We start from the raw sequence: 19,602 nt of genomic DNA on the forward strand, positions 1-19,602 counted from the left end.
TTATTCAGGCAACGACGCGTTCACCCAGACAGAATGAAAACGGTCTCAGAATAGCACGAAGGTACGGAGCCCCTAAGCTTCCGAGGGCCTAAGGGGACATCGAAGAAAAAAAAATTAACAACTTTGCAAGATCTCGAAATACTTTGCAATCTCTCGAAAACTTTGCATTCTCTCGCAATATTTTTTTAAGAAAATGCGCGTTCATCTACTTCCGGGTCAGCTTGGCTAATGCAGACGCCGGAGCGAAAACTCGAGCATCATGGAGGACTTGCTTCTTGCGTTCAAGAAATGTCCCTCGCGTGGACACTACGCGTATGAAAGCGACAAGGTGGGTGTACAGCCACACACAGACGTAATACAAATAATAAAGAGCAACATGGACATCATTATTATTATTAGTTGTCGTAGTAGTCGTGGCAGTAGTCGTCGTAAGTCAAATAAGTGAAAGTGAAGCTATCATTTCTATCGACTGTACTTGCACTGTTCATGTTATTTTAATAATGACGCTATTAAGACAATTTAAAGGCGATATTACAGTTAGTAAATGTGCTGCCGCTCCCTGATTTATTATTGTCATGTAATATTGAATACGGAAAATGATGACTGCAGTATCCCACCACTGATGTGAATATGTTAAATCCGTTAAAAGTTATCATGAAGTAAACATTTCAAGTATCTATTCTCACAATTTATCTTTGCAGGGAGACATGGCAGTAATTTCTATGATGAGTGAAGAACAAATGGGAAACTAGATCACTTCCTCTGGTGATGGAATGGCTGTCCTGTTCTTTTGTCAACATTGTGCAGTGTTGAGAATGAAATATGCTCCTCCAAAGATGAAGAGGCAAAATAAGATCAAGACCTCTCATGTGTATATGCATATGTATACAGTGAGACCTCAACTTACGAACACCTTATCTTACGAACTTTTCGTCTTACGAACGTCAAATTTATGAAAATTAAACCTTATATTAAGCACTATTTTCATAATACACACCCACCACGGCCGGAACACCAAAGCACACGACCTTCGATCTGGCGCAGTGATCTTCGGTGGAAGCACACGACCGAACAGCGCTCCAGCCGGCGCTACTTTCCACACCCCCTCTCTCTGAATTCACACGTCCATCGCCTCCGAGGATGAATGATAATGTGACGCCTCACTTTCGTAAGACCTTACAAGTCAGAAAGCAACAGGTGTCAATTAAGAGCCATCAATGACCATCACAAATGTAAATAAAGTGACTTTATCATACAGTGCAGTGTATTTCTTTCATTACAATACAATAGCACATTTATTATACATAGGATAAGGTAGGTTGTGTGTAGTTTTAAGGCTCATTTAGTTGAAAAGTATATTTTATGGAAACCCGGGAACGGATTATTCCCCCATTTTAATGGTTTCCTATGGGAATTTTTTCGCTTTACACGCTCTGTCTGGTAACCAATTAAGTTCGTAATTTGAGGTCGCACTGTATATGTGTTGAAGTTGATACATTATAGATTCTTGCAAATATTTTGTACTGTTAAAACAAAAATAGGCATTTTTCTACTTTGCATTGCATTTTTGTACGAATGTGTCAATGTTCATGAAATGTGTTCCAAATCCTTCACAACAGTGTTTGTAAACACAAGCTGCCAAAATTGAAGAGTGACAATTATGTTGTCTCATAAACAGGAAGATGAAAATTCAATTGGGATGGTGTACTGGAATGCAGGAATACCATTCAGCATCCACATTAGTGAAAGGACAACCGACGTCTCTGGACAAGTTGTGTCCATCATTTGTAAAACGGCTTCAAATGACTTCCACTGAGCGTATTTTACAAAGATTCAGAAGCAGAATCAGAATCATCTTTATTGCCAAGTATGTAGAACACACAAGGAATTTGTTTCGGTAGAACACGCTGCACTAGTATCGTCGTCAAAAAACTGCTAAGTGGCACTATACAGTTCCATTTTGGCTACTGTTGAAAGAGTTCAAAGAGTTAATGGCTTGGGGGAAGAAGCTTCACCCATCCCTTCTGCCATACTGTGTTGCAGGTAATAATTGTTTCATTTCGTTTTTATTGAACAATATTTAGTTTCTTGTGTCGTGTTTCATTTGCCCGTGAGTGTCCGTGGCGGGTTGAACTGTGCGCCAGCCATTACAAGCGCACCGCGTGTTCTGCCGAGTCTCCGCCTATGATGCGTTCAGGGACATCTTGTGAATGGCAGTGAACTTTTGTTGTGTTCTCTTTTTCTGTAAATAACCACTATACGATCACACGTTGTTAATTCTGTTTTGTTATCTACAATGTTTTGCATTTTAGTACAATCTCGAGGAGATTCAGGTTAATCACAAGACGAAACCCATGCGACTTCACCCATCCCTTCTGCAGCATCGTAGAGGCGAAGACAGTCACTGTTGTGACACTCGTCACATTCCACCGCATAAAGCTATATTTTACGTTTTAAGACTCGCGCTGAATATTCAGGAAGTCTTGTTTTTGAGTCGGTGACGAGTCCGTACGTGACGTCACTAAAGGACCGCCACTCACCCTAAAAAAAGACGCATTGTAGCGGTCCTTCCATCACGTCAATGCTTGTTTGGTCTGAAAACGTCGTGTTGCACCAAAAAGAGCCAGAAGAGGGCGACCAAGCTCCATATAAGGAATTTATCAGCCTGTGGAAACGGGCTGATTAATTCCTCACAGGAGCCTGGTCACCATTTTCTGCCTCTTTTTGGGTGATACATTTCCCCCCCAATGTTGCCTCAAAATGACACGGAATAAATTATTTAATCGATTGCAAACATATATGCGTTCCTCTTCACAACTATTTGAATCGTATTCATAACTGGATGTGTAACAAGAAAGCATCTTCTCCGAATCTGAAGCCATTGTTTGGATTCTCCAGCAATGCAAGACGTCTTGGCGTAACGTCACAAACTGGGGGCGGGACTTTCTGAAAATGCCCAATGCGCAGCTCCATTTTTTTGCAGATTTTGGACACTTGAAGTCATTGTTATTGGTGTTTTGCATTTGAATAAAAATATCATAGTGCGTGTTTTGGGTGTTTTAGATGCTATAAAACGTTTTTCTGATGTCCGTTAGCAAACAAAAAAGTGATGTCAGTTGTCCTTTAAGCATGGCGCCAAACAAAGCCAGGCGTCACGACGACTCTGTCCTCTCTACGATGATATAAAAGATCAAAGGACAAAGCACCGCCTCACAAGGACCCGGCCGGCGCTCTATGATGACGTTTGGCTGGAGGCTGCAGCAAGGAGCCAACGCAAAGAACCACAGGCAGTAAACTCGTTCGTTGCCGGCGACCGACATCGGAAGCGACTCACGGTTCTTTCTTCCACGGTTCCTTCTTCCACAGTTCCTTCTTGACTCCAGAATCGCCATGATGAGGGCCAAAGTTTTGTTGGGCATCCTGCTGTGCTTCCTGATCATCTGCATGACAGGTAACCAGCCAGTCGAGGTCGCCAACGTTGCCATCACCTTAGACGCGGCGAGAAAAAGGGCGTCCGCTCGTCGACCGAATTGACCCCGACATGTTAGCACGTCGGCATGAAGACCAGTGAAAAAAATCGGGGCCAATTGGTGGTGAAGGCTAAAAATAGCAAATTGTCAAACCAGGAATTTGTCTTTGCACATCAATTGTTGAGCTCAATAATAATAATAATAATAATTGGATTGGATTTGCCTTTATTAGTCTCGGAGTGGAGAAATTTACATTTCACAGCAGCAAAGTGACAAAAGGAATGAAAGTAGAAAAAAAAAAATACATGAGTTGCTGGAAAGGCAGCCACTCTAAACCACCACGTACATCACTGCTTGTCTTGTGTTTTAGTTTTCTTATTCCAAAACAGTGTATCTCCCTTACCACAGTGGAGAGCGCAACAAGTACACCTAACAGCGTCAAAAACGTCTGCATGCGTCCGTCCATCTTTGTGATAATGCATCCCATTTTAAGCTTTCAAGGACACTTTACACGCACTGGACAGTCACAGTCAAGCGTAGGTCAAGCCAAGAACCGAGTTCTTGCCATTTTTCAGGGCCCTCGAAATAGCGATTGTCAGTCGGCGCCGACGGGTTAAATCACTTGTACTTACTTGATCATTGATTGAAGTGTTTTCCAACCACAGTGTTGCCCAACGATGAACCCAAACAAGGTAAGAACCGAAAGCAGACACCAAAGCAAACGAAATACACATGTCCAATCTTTTCGTCACGCATCGCAATTGAATTCCGTCGATCTGAATGAATGGAGGACTTTTGACTCATTTCTATCGGTGTCTGTTACACACAAATGCAGCCAAAAGAAATAGAGCGATTGATCACACACAATTTCAAAGTACATCATTGACGTGGATTCACTTCATCTCGGAAAGTTTGTGACAGGTTAAAAAGTACCTTATTTAATATTTTGGTTACAGGGAAAGCAAATTGCAAATGGTAAACATCTAAAATGTTTATTTAAACAAGGAAAACCTGCTTCGTTTAACGTTTTGTGTCGGACCGATTTACATTGTTGGACAGGAAGTTGTTGTGCGCATTACCTTTTTATTGCCCCTGGGCATTCAAAGTAAACCACCACGTACATCACTGCTTGTCTTGTGTTTTAGTTTTCTTATTCCAAAACACTGTATCTCCCTTACCACGGTGGACAGCGCAACAAGTACACCTAACAGCGACCAGGTTTGCTTTTCGTTGCTTCGGTTTCATGACGTTCAGGGACGTTTTGATCTGATCTGAAACAATGTAACACAAAACAAGAATGGTGATTCAATGCAATAATGGATGTTGAGATACATGTTTGTTTTTTCTTTGAATATTGTGCCAGCCCACACCGTCGAATCAGCAGCGGTCAAAGTACATCAAATGACAATACAGGTGGTATTCAACAATGGATTAAGACGCTTCCCGCCGATTCAATTGGGAGCAAGGCGCGTCATCGCCCTCCGGTGGACACACCGTGCCATCGAATCCTGTCGAACCAACGGCTGTCAAACAAAGTCAGTTGACAAAGTTCAACAATGGATTGATTCGCTGCCTGTCGATTCAACAGCGGTGAAGTGACGTTATCACCCTCTGCAGGCCATCTCACCCTGTCGAACCAACAGCTGTGAAAGTCAGTTGACAAAGTTCAACAATGGATTGATTGGCTTTTGCTGCCTGTCTGTGTGTTCACTGTGGATTTCTGGCCGTGTGGGCCCGCAGCAGCCACATCAAAGGCATTGAACAATTTGGGCCTTCTTTTAATATTCAACCTTGTGTTAACCTTCAATCAAATGATGCTGTGTTTTGCCATTTTACTTTGTTAGGTGTATTTAACATTGAAGTCAAATTTCAGTATTTTATTGAAATTGTTATTTAAAGTCATTAAAGTCTGCAGAGTTTTTACAGAACATTTTCGTTCCCCGTGGTGTCATTTTTAATTTTTAAAGCTTATGAGGGTCAAGCCGAAAGGAAAAGATGATGATGCATTGTTGCTATTATATTATAATCCTGAATATTTGGGTCCACATGTTCAGGTTCTTGAACATAAATAAAAGGCTACTTTAGCCTTTACTATTAAATTCGTAATTAAACTATTCTTTTTCAATTAACAAAACACCATATTGCAGTAAAATTAAGATGATTTGTGATTATACGGTGAGTGTATAGGAGATGCTAGTTGTTTATGGAGGTGACGTCACGAATCACGCGATTTTTCTTGCTGGTAGGCAAAAGCAACAATGGCGAGTATGGACAAAGCGAACTACTGTCGCATGAAATCTGAACAATGCTCCCATTATGTGCGAAAACTACCGTTAGAAGTCCAAGAGCGATACTTTGAGAAGCTAGGATATCGTGACCGTACTTGTAACTTGCCGGATCCTTTCAATATGAAGAATGGATGGGTTGACGATTCATCATTGTGGCCGGACATTACTTTCACCGATATTTATTTTGACCTCGTCGATACTCCCAGACAGTTCACTCACGATAGTTTGAAGGCATATGAGTCCCTCAAAGCTTATGAATACATAGAAAGTGGACACGTGTATCCAGTGTTTTATTACAACGTTGAACAGTCGCCGTATTGTTTTTGAAGACAAAGTTGTCGTGTATGTTGTACATTTTGAATCATATTTAATCATTACAACATTTGAAAGGGAACATACTATGTCTTTATGAAAATTAAACCTTATATTAAGCACTATTTTCATAATACACACCCACCACGGCCGGAACACCAAAGCACACGACCTTCGATCTGGCGCAGTGATCTTCGGTGGAAGCACACGACCGAACAGCGCTCCAGCCGGCGCTACTTTCCACACCCCCTCTCTCTGAATTCACACGTCCATCGCCTCCGAGGATGAATGATAATGTGACGCCTCACTTTCGTAAGACCTTACAAGTCAGAAAGCAACAGGTGTCAATTAAGAGCCATCAATGACCATCACAAATGTAAATAAAGTGACTTTATCATACAGTGCAGTGTATTTCTTTCATTACAATACAATAGCACATTTATTATACATAGGATAAGGTAGGTTGTGTGTAGTTTTAAGGCTCATTTAGTTGAAAAGTATATTTTATGGAAACCCGGGAACGGATTATTCCCCCATTTTAATGGTTTCCTATGGGAATTTTTTCGCTTTACACGCTCTGTCTGGTAACCAATTAAGTTCGTAATTTGAGGTCGCACTGTATATGTGTTGAAGTTGATACATTATAGATTCTTGCAAATATTTTGTACTGTTAAAACAAAAATAGGCATTTTTCTACTTTGCATTGCATTTTTGTACGAATGTGTCAATGTTCATGAAATGTGTTCCAAATCCTTCACAACAGTGTTTGTAAACACAAGCTGCCGAAATTGAAGAGTGACAATTATGTTGTCTCATAAACAGGAAGATGAAAATTCAATTGGGATGGTGTACTGGAATGCAGGAATACCATTCAGCATCCACATTAGTGAAAGGACAACCGACGTCTCTGGACAAGTTGTGTCCATCATTTGTAAAACGGCTTCAAATGACTTCCACTGAGCGTATTTTACAAAGATTCAGAAGCAGAATCAGAATCATCTTTATTGCCAAGTATGTAGAACACACAAGGAATTTGTTTCGGTAGAACACGCTGCACTAGTATCGTCGTCAAAAAACTGCTAAGTGGCACTATACAGTTCCATTTTGGCTACTGTTGAAAGAGTTCAAAGAGTTAATGGCTTGGGGGAAGAAGCTTCACCCATCCCTTCTGCCATACTGTGTTGCAGGTAATAATTGTTTCATTTCGTTTTTATTGAACAATATTTAGTTTCTTGTGTCGTGTTTCATTTGCCCGTGAGTGTCCGTGGCGGGTTGAACTGTGCGCCAGCCATTACAAGCGCACCGCGTGTTCTGCCGAGTCTCCGCCTATGATGCGTTCAGGGACATCTTGTGAATGGCAGTGAACTTTTGTTGTGTTCTCTTTTTCTGTAAATAACCACTATACGATCACACGTTGTTAATTCTGTTTTGTTATCTACAATGTTTTGCATTTTAGTACAATCTCGAGGAGATTCAGGTTAATCACAAGACGAAACCCATGCGACTTCACCCATCCCTTCTGCAGCATCGTAGAGGCGAAGACAGTCACTGTTGTGACACTCGTCACATTCCACCGCATAAAGCTATATTTTACGTTTTAAGACTCGCGCTGAATATTCAGGAAGTCTTGTTTTTGAGTCGGTGACGAGTCCGTACGTGACGTCACTAAAGGACCGCCACTCACCCTAAAAAAAGACGCATTGTAGCGGTCCTTCCATCACGTCAATGCTTGTTTGGTCTGAAAACGTCGTGTTGCACCAAAAAGAGCCAGAAGAGGGCGACCAAGCTCCATATAAGGAATTTATCAGCCTGTGGAAACGGGCTGATTAATTCCTCACAGGAGCCTGGTCACCATTTTCTGCCTCTTTTTGGGTGATACATTTCCCCCCCAATGTTGCCTCAAAATGACACGGAATAAATTATTTAATCGATTGCAAACATATATGCGTTCCTCTTCACAACTATTTGAATCGTATTCATAACTGGATGTGTAACAAGAAAGCATCTTCTCCGAATCTGAAGCCATTGTTTGGATTCTCCAGCAATGCAAGACGTCTTGGCGTAACGTCACAAACTGGGGGCGGGACTTTCTGAAAATGCCCAATGCGCAGCTCCATTTTTTTGCAGATTTTGGACACTTGAAGTCATTGTTATTGGTGTTTTGCATTTGAATAAAAATATCATAGTGCGTGTTTTGGGTGTTTTAGATGCTATAAAACGTTTTTCTGATGTCCGTTAGCAAACAAAAAAGTGATGTCAGTTGTCCTTTAAGCATGGCGCCAAACAAAGCCAGGCGTCACGACGACTCTGTCCTCTCTACGATGATATAAAAGATCAAAGGACAAAGCACCGCCTCACAAGGACCCGGCCGGCGCTCTATGATGACGTTTGGCTGGAGGCTGCAGCAAGGAGCCAACGCAAAGAACCACAGGCAGTAAACTCGTTCGTTGCCGGCGACCGACATCGGAAGCGACTCACGGTTCTTTCTTCCACGGTTCCTTCTTCCACAGTTCCTTCTTGACTCCAGAATCGCCATGATGAGGGCCAAAGTTTTGTTGGGCATCCTGCTGTGCTTCCTGATCATCTGCATGACAGGTAACCAGCCAGTCGAGGTCGCCAACGTTGCCATCACCTTAGACGCGGCGAGAAAAAGGGCGTCCGCTCGTCGACCGAATTGACCCCGACATGTTAGCACGTCGGCATGAAGACCAGTGAAAAAAATCGGGGCCAATTGGTGGTGAAGGCTAAAAATAGCAAATTGTCAAACCAGGAATTTGTCTTTGCACATCAATTGTTGAGCTCAATAATAATAATAATAATAATAATAATAATAATAATAATTGGATTGGATTTGCCTTTATTAGTCTCGGAGTGGAGAAATTTACATTTCACAGCAGCAAAGTGACAAAAGGAATGAAAGTAGAAAAAAAAATACATGAGTTGCTGGAAAGGCAGCCACTCTAAACCACCACGTACATCACTGCTTGTCTTGTGTTTTAGTTTTCTTATTCCAAAACAGTGTATCTCCCTTACCACAGTGGAGAGCGCAACAAGTACACCTAACAGCGTCAAAAACGTCTGCATGCGTCCGTCCATCTTTGTGATAATGCATCACATTTTAAGCTTTCAAGGACACTTTACACGCACTGGACAGTCACAGTCAAGCGTAGGTCAAGCCAAGAACCGAGTTCTTGCCATTTTTCAGGGCCCTCGAAATAGCGATTGTCAGTCGGCGCCGACGGGTTAAATCACTTGTACTTACTTGATCATTGATTGAAGTGTTTTCCAACCACAGTGTTGCCCAACGATGAACCCAAACAAGGTAAGAACCGAAAGCAGACACCAAAGCAAACGAAATACACATGTCCAATCTTTTCGTCACGCATCGCAATTGAATTCCGTCGATCTGAATGAATGGAGGACTTTTGACTCATTTCTATCGGTGTCTGTTACACACAAATGCAGCCAAAAGAAATAGAGCGATTGATCACACACAATTTCAAAGTACATCATTGACGTGGATTCACTTCATCTCGGAAAGTTTGTGACAGGTTAAAAGTACCTTATTTAATATTTTGGTTACAGGGAAAGCAAATTGCAAATGGTAAACATCTAAAATGTTTATTTAAACAAGGAACACCTGCTTCGTTTAACGTTTCGTGTCGGACCGATTTACATTGTTGGACAGGAAGTTGTTGTGCGCATTACCTTTTTATTGCCCCTGGGCATTCAAGGTAAACCACCACGTACATCACTGCTTGTCTTGTGTTTTAGTTTTCTTATTCCAAAACAGTGTATCTCCCTTACCACAGTGGAGAGCGCAACAAGTACACCTAACAGCGTCAAAAACGTCTGCATGCGTCCGTCCATCTTTGTGATAATGCATCACATTTTAAGCTTTCAAGGACACTTTACACGCACTGGACAGTCACAGTCAAGCGTAGGTGAAGCCAAGAACCGAGTTCTTGTCATTTTTCAGGACCCTCGGAATAGCGATCGTCAGTCGGCGCCGACGGGTTAAATAGCTTTGTACTTACTTGATCATTGATTGAAGTGTTTTTCAACAGGACAAGAAACTACAACCACGGCAGGTAAGAACCGAAAGCAGACACCAAAGCAAACGAAATACACATGTCCAATCTTTTCGTCACGCATCGCAATTGAATTCCGTCGATCTGAATGAATGGAGGACTTTTGACTCATTTCTATCGGTTTTTGTTACACACAAATGCAGCCAAAAGAAATAGAGCGATTGGTCACACACAATTTCAAAGTACATCATTGACGTGGATTCACTTCATCTCGGAAAGTTTGTGACAGGTTAAAAAGTACCTTATTTAATATTTTGGTTACAGGGAAAGCAAATTGCAAATGGTAAACATCTAAAATGTTTATTTAAACAAGGAAAACCTGCTTCGTTTAACGTTTTGTGTCGGACCGATTTACATTGTTGGACAGGAAGTTGTTGTGCGCATTACCTTTTTATTGCCCCTGGGCATTCAAAGTAAACCACCACGTACATCACTGCTTGTCTTGTGTTTTAGTTTTCTTATTCCAAAACACTATCTCCCTTACCACGGTGGACAGCGCAACAAGTACACCTAACAGCGACCAGGTTTGCTTTTCGTTGCTTCGGTTTCATGACGTTCAGGGACGTTTTGATCTGATCTGAAACAATGTAACACAAAACAAGAATGGTGATTCAATGCAATAATGGATGTTGAGATACATGTTTGTTTTTTCTTTGAATATTGTGCCAGCCCACACCGTCGAATCAGCAGCGGTCAAAGTACATCAAATGACAATACAGGTGGTATTCAACAATGGATTAAGACGCTTCCCGCCGATTCAATTGGGAGCAAGGCGCGTCATCGCCCTCCGGTGGACACACCGTGCCATCGCATCCTGTCGAACCAACGGCTGTCAAACAAAGTCAGTTGACAAAGTTCAACAATGGATTGATTCGCTGCCTGTCGATTCAACAGCGGTGAAGTGACGTTATCACCCTCTGCAGGCCATCTCACCCTGTCGAACCAACAGCTGTGAAAGTCAGTTGACAAAGTTCAACAATGGATTGATTGGCTTTTGCTGCCTGTCTGTGTGTTCACTGTGGATTTCTGGCCGTGTGGGCCCGCAGCAGCCACATCAAAGGCATTGAACAATTTGGGCCTTCTTTTAATATTCAACCTTGTGTTAACCTTCAATCAAATGATGCTTTGTTTTGCCATTTTACTTTGTTAGGTGTATTTAACATTGAAGTCAAATTTCAGTATTTTATTGAAATTGTTATTTAAAGTCATTATTGCAGCGACTGCAGAGTTTTTACAGAACATTTTCGTTCCCCGTGGTGTCATTTTTAATTTTTAAAGCTTATGAGGGTCAAGCCGAAAGGAAAAGATGATGATGCATTGTTGCTATTATATTATAATCCTGAATATTTGGGTCCACATGTTCAGGTTCTTGAACATAAATAAAAGGCTACTTTAGCCTTTACTATTAAATTCGTAATTAAACTATTCTTTTTCAATTAACAAAACACCATATTGCAGTAAAATTAAGATGATTTGTGATTATACGGTGAGTGTATAGGAGATGCTAGTTGTTTATGGAGGTGACGTCACGAATCACGCGATTTTTCTTGCTGGTAGGCAAAAGCAACAATGGCGAGTATGGACAAAGCGAACTACTGTCGCATGAAATCTGAACAATGCTCCCATTATGTGCGAAAACTACCGTTAGAAGTCCGAGAGCGATACTTTGAGAAGCTAGGATATCGTGACCGTACTTGTAACTTGCCGGATCCTTTCAATATGAAGAATGGATGGGTTGACGATTCATCATTGTGGCCGGACATTACTTTCACCGATATTTATTTTGACCTCGTCGATACTCCCAGACAGTTCACTCACGATAGTTTGAAGGCATATGAGTCCCTCAAAGCTTATGAATACATAGAAAGTGGACACGTGTATCCAGTGTTTTATTACAACGTTGAACAGTCGCCGTATTGTTTTTGAAGACAAAGTTGTCGTGTATGTTGTACATTTTGAATCATATTTAATCATTACAACATTTGAAAGGGAACATACTATGTCAGTTGTGGTAAGTCATTAAACTAACTTGGGATGCAAATTTGAAAGAGCGCAGCACATTGTCATAATATTGTCAAACGGAGGCACAAGATTAATTCTCATAGTTGTACTTAGAATCTTAAAGTTTTTAACACGCTCGATGGCTTTTTCTACATGAATCCCCTTCTTCTTGATCAATGTTACTGGTACAGTTAGATAGTCCCAGGAGAATTGAGGCAGCGTTGTTCCTTTCTTGCTGGATCCTTGCTGCCGTCTGCTTGTCATCTTACCGACGCTGTGCTCGCTGATACCTTTTCTTTGAATTATCAGGAGTTAACATGGATAAAGTTTTATACAACCACACGCGATATCACCATTGTACTAAAATGCGAAGATTCATTCATCTAAACCGAAAATGAAACGCATAAGCTTACAATACAATGAAAGCACTCGCTAACAACTGTTGTATTGGTAGGCTTTCTGCCTACCGGAAGTTAGCGGCCGATCACGTGATCATAACAAATGACGACACACTAGCATCTCCTATAGGTATGTATTAGCTGGCTAGCGAGCTTTCTATCCATTTGAGTCATTCCGGGTTGAGTGGAAGCTGCGCGTGTGGCTGTCGCCGCCCACCCACAGAAAAAAGTATCCTGTGACCTTGAGCGCTATGAAAGGCGCTTAGAAATGAAATGTATTATTATTATTGATTTGGTGTACTGCACCTGCACTTGTATCCAATAGATGGCGCCGGCTATATTTTCCCGTCAATCTCCAATGACGTGTTCAAGCTTTTCCCGCTGCGGAAGCAGTCGCTGATGTCAACAAACCGAAAGAAAGAATGAGGCCTTCACAGGTGGACCTTTGTGAAGGCTTCCGCACAAGCGATGGAGTGAAGCGGAAGCGGAGGCCGCAACATGTCCATGGAAGATCCCTTCTTCGTCGTCAAAGGGTCAGAAAAGCTCACCGCTTCCAAGCTGTTAGTTAGCTTGCGACCGCATGCGGGCGCGAAGCGTCCGAGAAGTGAGCGAGTCCCGGCAGCAGCTCAGGCGCCGACCCGTTCGAGCGAATTCTCCAATCAACCAATTATCGACGCCTAATGACAGACGAGCTCTCGCGAGAACGGAACGGACGAAGCGATAGCTGTTACTCAATATCAATGGTCTCCGTCCCTCTCTCACCCCTCACACCACTGCTATCCTCGTCCACAGTCTCGTCACCTCCCGTATCGATTATTGTAATTCACTTCTTTTCGGGGTCAATCAAAAATGTCTCCATAAACTCCAACTAGTCCAAAATTCCTCAGCCCGGATCATCACAAAAACCCCCTCCTTTCACCACATCACCCCTGTCCTCCAACAGCTCCACTGGCTCCCTGTTAAACTCCGTATTGAATTCAAGATACTTCTGTTTACATTTAAAGCCATCCATAACCTTGCCCCCCCCCCCCCCCCCCATCTGTCTGACCTAATTCAAATCTCCGTTCCTACTCGGGCCCTCAGATCCTCTTCCTCCCTCCACCTCTACACGCCCTCTGCCCGTCTCACAACGATGGGGTGCAGAGCTTTCAGCCGCTCCGCTCCTAAACTCTGGAACTCACTTCCACCCAACATCCGCAACATTGACTCCCTTCCTACTTTCAAATCTCACCTGAAAACCCACCTCTTTAAACTTGCTTACATGGTCTAATTTATTATGCTGTTTTATTATTTATTGCTTTATGCATGATTTTACTGTTTTGTGTGTTGTCTTTGTTGTAAAGTGTCCTTGAGTGTTCAGAAAGGCGCTTGTAAATTAAATGTATTATTATTATTATTACTCTGGTCGTCAATCAAACCATTCATTGAGAAAAGGATGGGAGGAGAAAAATGGAGCCAGATTGTTCCCAATTCGTGGTTCTTAACTACATCTGCCGTTGTCAAATCAGTGGACGTAATTATGCGCGAATTTGCCATTCGCGCACACGCACGCACGCAGGTCTGAAAGGTTCAGGAGGTGAAAGGCCATCAGTCCTCCGTCGTCCATGAGGTGGCAAGGTTGCGGACTCCAACCAATGGAAATTAGCTAGCCACCTTGCGTTTTTATTTTCAAACAGGAAATGAAAACATTGAAAAGAAGCTACTATCGGGCCGGGAAAGTTACTTGCTACGAATTCAAAGAAGCAATTTGTTCGGTGGGGAGGAAGGCAAACAATTCCCGTGGCTTCCAGTCCAAAGAAAAGGAAGGCGTCCCGCATCCAGCGTCAGCGGACGGCGCGCGGCGAGGCGAGAGCGAGCGGGCGGGCCGTGCCGTGCCCACGGGACGGTCCGCTCGCTTCAAAATGGTCGCTTGCGTGTCCCCAGTGAGGTGCAGAAGGCGCTGAGCGGCGCTCGGAGCCTCCGTGGCAGACTGCTGGAAGGGGCGGCGGCCTCCAAGGAGGAGCTGGAATGGACAACCAACGAGCTGAGGAACGCTCTGCGCTCCATCCAGTGGGACCTGGAAGACCTCCGCGAGACCGTCAATATCCTTTCCGGCGGGCCTTCAAACGGCCGCCGGGGCCGTCGGCCTTTCATTGGCTTTGGCTCACTTTTTCACGCCCCCTCTGCAAAAACAAAGTGCTTGTCCATCTCTGCATTTCCTAATGCCACGCCCTTTCAAATGGATAGTGCAGAAAATGGAGCGTTCCGTCACGTCTGGCAGACAACTGGAAGAAATGAGCAAGCTTCTTTCGCCCGCCAGGAGTTGTACAATGCGGCCAACCACCGGCTGGCGGTGGGCAACAAGAGGACATTCATGGCCGGCCGAGTGGCCGGCTGGCCATTTAGCCCATTTGATGAGCTAACGTGGCAGCTATCTATTTGCCATTTATTAGCTGGCTAGCTACCTAGCTATCTGATTATCTATTAGCGTTATAGCTATCAAGCTGGCTAGATATTAGCTATATACCTGGCTAGCCACTTAACTAGCGAGCTATTGGCTATCTATTAGCGAGCGAGCGAGCTAGCTTTTTATCTATTTGAGTTCCTTCCAGGTTGAGTGAACGCTGGCTGGCGCGTGTGGCTCACTGCTGCTGCTCAGCCACAGAAAAACTTCATCCTTGAGAGTTTTCAAAGGCGCTTAGAAATGAAATGGATTGTGATGATGATGAAAAGAAAAAGAGAGCTGCGTAATTTGCCGCACGGCGCTTGGTCCTTAGCGGTTGTCCAACGCATCGTGGAGTCCAATCCAAAGAAGTTCAACCTGGATGGCGCCGAGCTGGCCAAAAGGAAAGCCTTCATCAGCGACACCCGACGCGCCATCGAGGTAGGCGGCTCAATGCGAGTCTCGCGCGCACGAGACTGGCATTGAGGCGCTCGCCGTGCGGGTGGCTTTTCCCTCATAGGTCAGGAAATGAAGGCGCGTGTGTCGGGCGGTGTGGCCCTGGCTTCCGTGGACGGAGCAAAGCAACAGGTCCTCCGTCACCTTCTGTCCAAAATGCAAAATGTCCGCGTGTGCGCCGATGCCGCAAGAGTGCCATCTGTGCGCAGGCGCCACCGGGCGCCGCCGCCCCCCGTGATCATTTGGGCCCACCGCAGCGGCGGCTGGGCGACGTCATCTCGGACTTGATGGAGGAGCAGCAGCTTCAGCAACAGGTTGGCCAAGATGCACGGAGTGGGGGGGGGGGCGCTAGCTTTGCTTTGCTAATGCCGCTCGCTCGCTTGCTTGCTTGCGACCTCCCTCCCGTCAGCTGATGGCGGAGCAGCTGCAGCTGGTGTCAGGAACCATCGGCGTCTTGAAGAACCTGTCTGAGAGGATGGGCCTGTAGTTGGACCAGCAAGCCGAGTAAGATTACCGCCCCCCACCCCCACCCCGACAGTCGTGACGGTGGCGGAGTTTGCGTAAGCTCGGCTTCCTGGTTTGCGTTCCGGCGGACAGCGTGCTGGACGACTTTGGCCAGGAGATGGACAGCACCCACTCCAGGCTGGACAACGTGATGAAGAAAGTGGCCAAAGTGTCCCACATGACCAACGCTAGGTGGGTGGGCGGACTCGTTAGCTGCCGCTGAGGAGAACTTGAGGAGGCCTTCTGAAAAGGCCTTTGGCTTTTCTGTTCTGCTGGACTTTTGACACCTGTCAATCACACTTTGACTTGTGCGTAATAACACCACGGGCTCGCTTGCGTATTTGTTGCAGTATTTAGATTTGTTTGGGGAAGCTTTTCTTTCTTTCTTTCTTTCTTTCTTTCTTTCTTTCTTTCTTTCTTTCTTTCTTTCTTGAACGTTAGAAGGGATCAATCATAAGATGAATGTTCACATTAAATACCATCAACGTTCATTCATGATGAACTAACCGAGCTGTGATGCAATGGACACAAAAGCACATGTGCGTCTCCTCTGGGCTGGCAGGGCGCCGCGACTCCTCTTTGGCTTTTCTGCTTCCTTTTCTCCTCCTCCTCCTTCAAGGCCACGCTTCTCCTTGTCCGCTCGGACATCTTGAGCCAGGAGGAGGAGATCAAAGGTTGTTTGTGGTGGTGCCGGCCGGGCTTGTGGCTTCACCAGTGCGCACCGCAGCTTGGATGTCTTTCAAGTCCTTGATCTCCTTGATGTGTGTCGCACCCTGACGCATATCACACGCTTGAAAATGGTATAAAAGGAGCTGTCGCGGGACAGAGAGAGATCTGACAACAAACCTACTTACAAATAAAGAGAACCATCAAACTCTTTAGGCTCATCTGGTACCTTCATGGTGCGTCGCAGGCTAGTCCCGTTCCGGCTCCGGTTCTTCTTTGGGCTCCTCCTCCAAGCAGTTTGCCTGGACCAAAAAGGTTCATCCATCGCTACATTGTTGCAAACACTGTCGTGAAAAAGTGCACTTTATTTTCATCACATTCATAATAATAATAATAATAATAATAATAATAATAATAATAATAATAATAACAGTGTTTGAAATAGCGTCTGGGCGGTGGCCCGAGGCATGCAACTTTTACGTCGGGCGTACAACTTTCAAAACTCTCATTTTTGCCTTAAAGGACAACCGACGTCTCCGGACAAGTTGTGCCCATAATTTGTAAAATGACTTCAAATGACTTCTACTGAGCGTATTTGACAAAGATTCCACCGCATATTGCTATATTTTACGTTTTAAGACTCGCGCTGAGTATTCAGGAAGTCTTGTTTTTGAGTTGGTGACGAGTCCTCACGTCACGTCACAGAAGCAACACCCCTGAACGAAAAAAGACACATTGTAGCAGTCCTTCCATCACGTCAATGTATTTTGCTGTACTTGTTTGGTCTGAAAACCTCGTGTTGCACCAAAAAGCCGCCAGAAGAGGGCGACCAAGCGCCATGGAAGGAATTTATCAGCCTGGAGAAACGGGCTGATTAATTCCTCACAGGAGTTTGGACGCCATTTTCTGCCTCTATTTGGGTGAGACATTCACCCACACATTCCCCCCCGCCCGTTTGCCTCAAAATGACACGGAATAAATTCTTTAATCGATTGCAAACATGTAAGCTTTCCTCTTCAGAACTATTTGAATCATATTCATAACTGGATGTGTAACAAGAAAGCATATTATCCGAATCTGAAGCCATTGTTTTGATTCTCCAGCAATGCAAGACGTCTTGGCGTGACGTCACGAACATTTTGGACACTTTAAGTCATCTTTATCGTTGTTTTGCATTTGGCTAAAAATATCCGCCTGCGTGTTTTGGGTATTTTAGATGCTATAAAACGTTTTTCTGATGTCAGTTAGGAAAGGAAAAAGTGATGTCGGATGTCGGTTGTCCTTTAAAGTATTTATCGGTTTGAAATAAGTCGGAATTTTGTGTTGCCAAAGGACTCTGTCGTTTTTCAGCAATTCCTGCAATGTAAGGTACTGCTACTGCTCTCCTTTTAGTATCTTCAGAATTTGTGCTTTCATTCCCTCTTCTTTCCTTTTGACATTTGTTAAATAAAGGACCACCGAGGGTAACCACAGTTTGTGAGTGCTCTCCTGACATGTTTTGACTCGATTAACAATGCACTTCTAAGATTATATTGGCAAAATGAGTTGTCATTTATCACTAATAAAGTAACTTATACTTTGAACTTTGTTACTTAATAATTCAAATCAGGTAATCAATCAAATAATGTATTTACTAGTTCATTGTGCATGGGGTAAATCTGTTTCTTTTGTTTTTGCATTCATGTTCAGTTTAGTTTGTTGGAGATCGATGTGTTAATGTCTATTGGCGAGGCAAACATCAGAGTCTTTCACCAGTCAACAGAACACTGTCACCAATAAAATAAGGGTCATCGACTCCACTTGCCCAGTGACAGCTTCTTGGGATCGCAACCTCTTTCCAGAAGTCCATTTTTTTCCAGTTCTGTTTGAACGACCTTTTGCCAATCGTTTTGTTTTTGCCAATTTGTTGTTGTTGCTAATTCCTTTTGACAGGCCGGCGTTCCCCGTTTGTTTTCTTCTTGTTCAGATGAGAACAACCAAGTCAGTTGTCAATCAACGTCGCGCGAGGAATCGTCACTTCTTCGTGTAAGGAAGGCGGGAGGAGTCCAGTGGCCTTTTCGGGATCGGAGATTGATTTGAAATATGGCATTATTCGTAGTCTTATGTGTAAAAATACAGTAGAGTGCATTTCTTCTTCATTTCCTTTCGGCTTTTACCCCCAAGTGGTCGCCACAGCGAATTAGTGTCATACATCTTCAGAATTTTGATTGGCATGTTTGTTTTGGCCAAGCTTTTACGTCGTCGGATGCCCTTCCTGACACCACCCTCTCTATTCATCCGGGCTTGGGACCGGCACAAGAATACACTGGTTTATGTCCCCTAGTGGCTACAGAACAAGCAAGTCGTGCATTCCTGTATGTATTCCTGTTGCAACACAGAGAGAAGGAAAACATGCAAGCACACGTACCACACACTACTGATGTGTCGTTCTCGAACGAACTGGCTCTTTGGCCGGATCTCTGAAGTGAACGAAGAGAGCCGTTTCCGAACAAGGAGCCGCAAATGGGAGCCGACGTTTTTTTGTCCTCTATTCCCCACTCCCAGTCTTCGGTTAAAGCCGCAAGTGATTGGTGGATATCCGTGGTAGGGGAAGGAGGGGAGAATTACAGACACACGCAGCAGTGAGGAGAAGGGGGCAGGGGGGGGCGTTAGGGTAGACAGGTGGACAAATGTTCTCGCATTATGCTGTTATTATTATTCAATGATGATATTTTTTACTGGTAGGTATGATAGCATTATTGGTATGAAAAGCAAATGAGTGACAGCTGATCATCAGACCAGAGTAACCACAGGGAAAGTCAAAGTTAGTGAATGGTCTATGTGCACACATAAATCAAGCCATACAATATTTGATATAGTGTAATTATATATAATAATTAATATATCATAATATAGTGTACAATTATACCATTAATGCTATCTCTCATCTCATTTTCCGTAGCGCTTCTTCCTCATTAGGGTCGCGGGGGTTGCTGGAGCCTATCTCAGCTGTCT

At 43.8% G+C, this 19,602-nt stretch overlaps 1 protein-coding gene, 2 long non-coding RNA genes and 1 pseudogene across 9 annotated transcripts; all 4 read left to right on the top strand.

Moving 5' to 3' along the window:
* The first annotated feature begins 195 nt into the window (after window positions 1–195).
* On the top strand, window positions 196–1,257 carry LOC148899878 (uncharacterized). Its single transcript, XR_016114879.1, has 2 exons — window positions 196–328; window positions 702–1,257. It is a non-coding gene; the product is annotated as an uncharacterized LOC148899878 (long non-coding RNA).
* Window positions 1,258–3,811: 2,554 nt separating this feature from the next.
* LOC148899879 (uncharacterized) lies at window positions 3,812–5,398 on the top strand. Its single transcript, XR_016114830.1, has 2 exons — window positions 3,812–4,688; window positions 4,834–5,398. It is a non-coding gene; the product is annotated as an uncharacterized LOC148899879 (long non-coding RNA).
* Window positions 5,399–6,173: 775 nt separating this feature from the next.
* Window positions 6,174–12,879, top strand: LOC148899880 (uncharacterized). 6 transcript variants are annotated; one of them, XM_088995404.1, is made up of 5 exons: window positions 6,174–8,665; window positions 9,366–9,392; window positions 10,138–10,161; window positions 10,831–11,002; window positions 11,085–12,879. In XM_088995404.1, the coding sequence occupies exons 1-5, from the start codon at window positions 8,605–8,607 to the stop codon at window positions 11,125–11,127; spliced, it is 327 nt and encodes a 108-aa protein (XP_088851530.1). In that variant the 5' UTR covers window positions 6,174–8,604; the 3' UTR covers window positions 11,128–12,879. The 6 variants fall into 6 exon arrangements, 1 of the variants encoding a protein (XP_088851530.1); XR_016114833.1 differs by lacking the exon at window positions 9,366–9,392 and adding an exon at window positions 10,615–10,685 and having other exon boundaries at window positions 10,831–12,879; XR_016114832.1 differs by lacking the exons at window positions 6,174–8,665; window positions 9,366–9,392 and adding exons at window positions 9,399–9,804; window positions 10,615–10,685 and having other exon boundaries at window positions 10,831–12,879.
* Window positions 12,880–13,058: 179 nt separating this feature from the next.
* LOC148899881 (syntaxin-6-like) lies at window positions 13,059–18,311 on the top strand (annotated as a pseudogene). The gene is made up of 7 exons (XR_016114690.1): window positions 13,059–13,093; window positions 14,484–14,680; window positions 15,317–15,423; window positions 15,648–15,752; window positions 15,848–15,942; window positions 16,036–16,134; window positions 16,825–18,311. The product of XR_016114690.1 is annotated as a syntaxin-6-like (transcript).
* The last annotated feature ends 1,291 nt before the right edge of the window (window positions 18,312–19,602 follow it).

This window comes from Hippocampus bargibanti, linkage group LG04 (assembly GCF_051943395.1).
Source record: "Hippocampus bargibanti isolate YZ-2025 linkage group LG04, ASM5194339v1, whole genome shotgun sequence".
NCBI lineage: Eukaryota > Metazoa > Chordata > Actinopteri > Syngnathiformes > Syngnathidae > Hippocampus > Hippocampus bargibanti.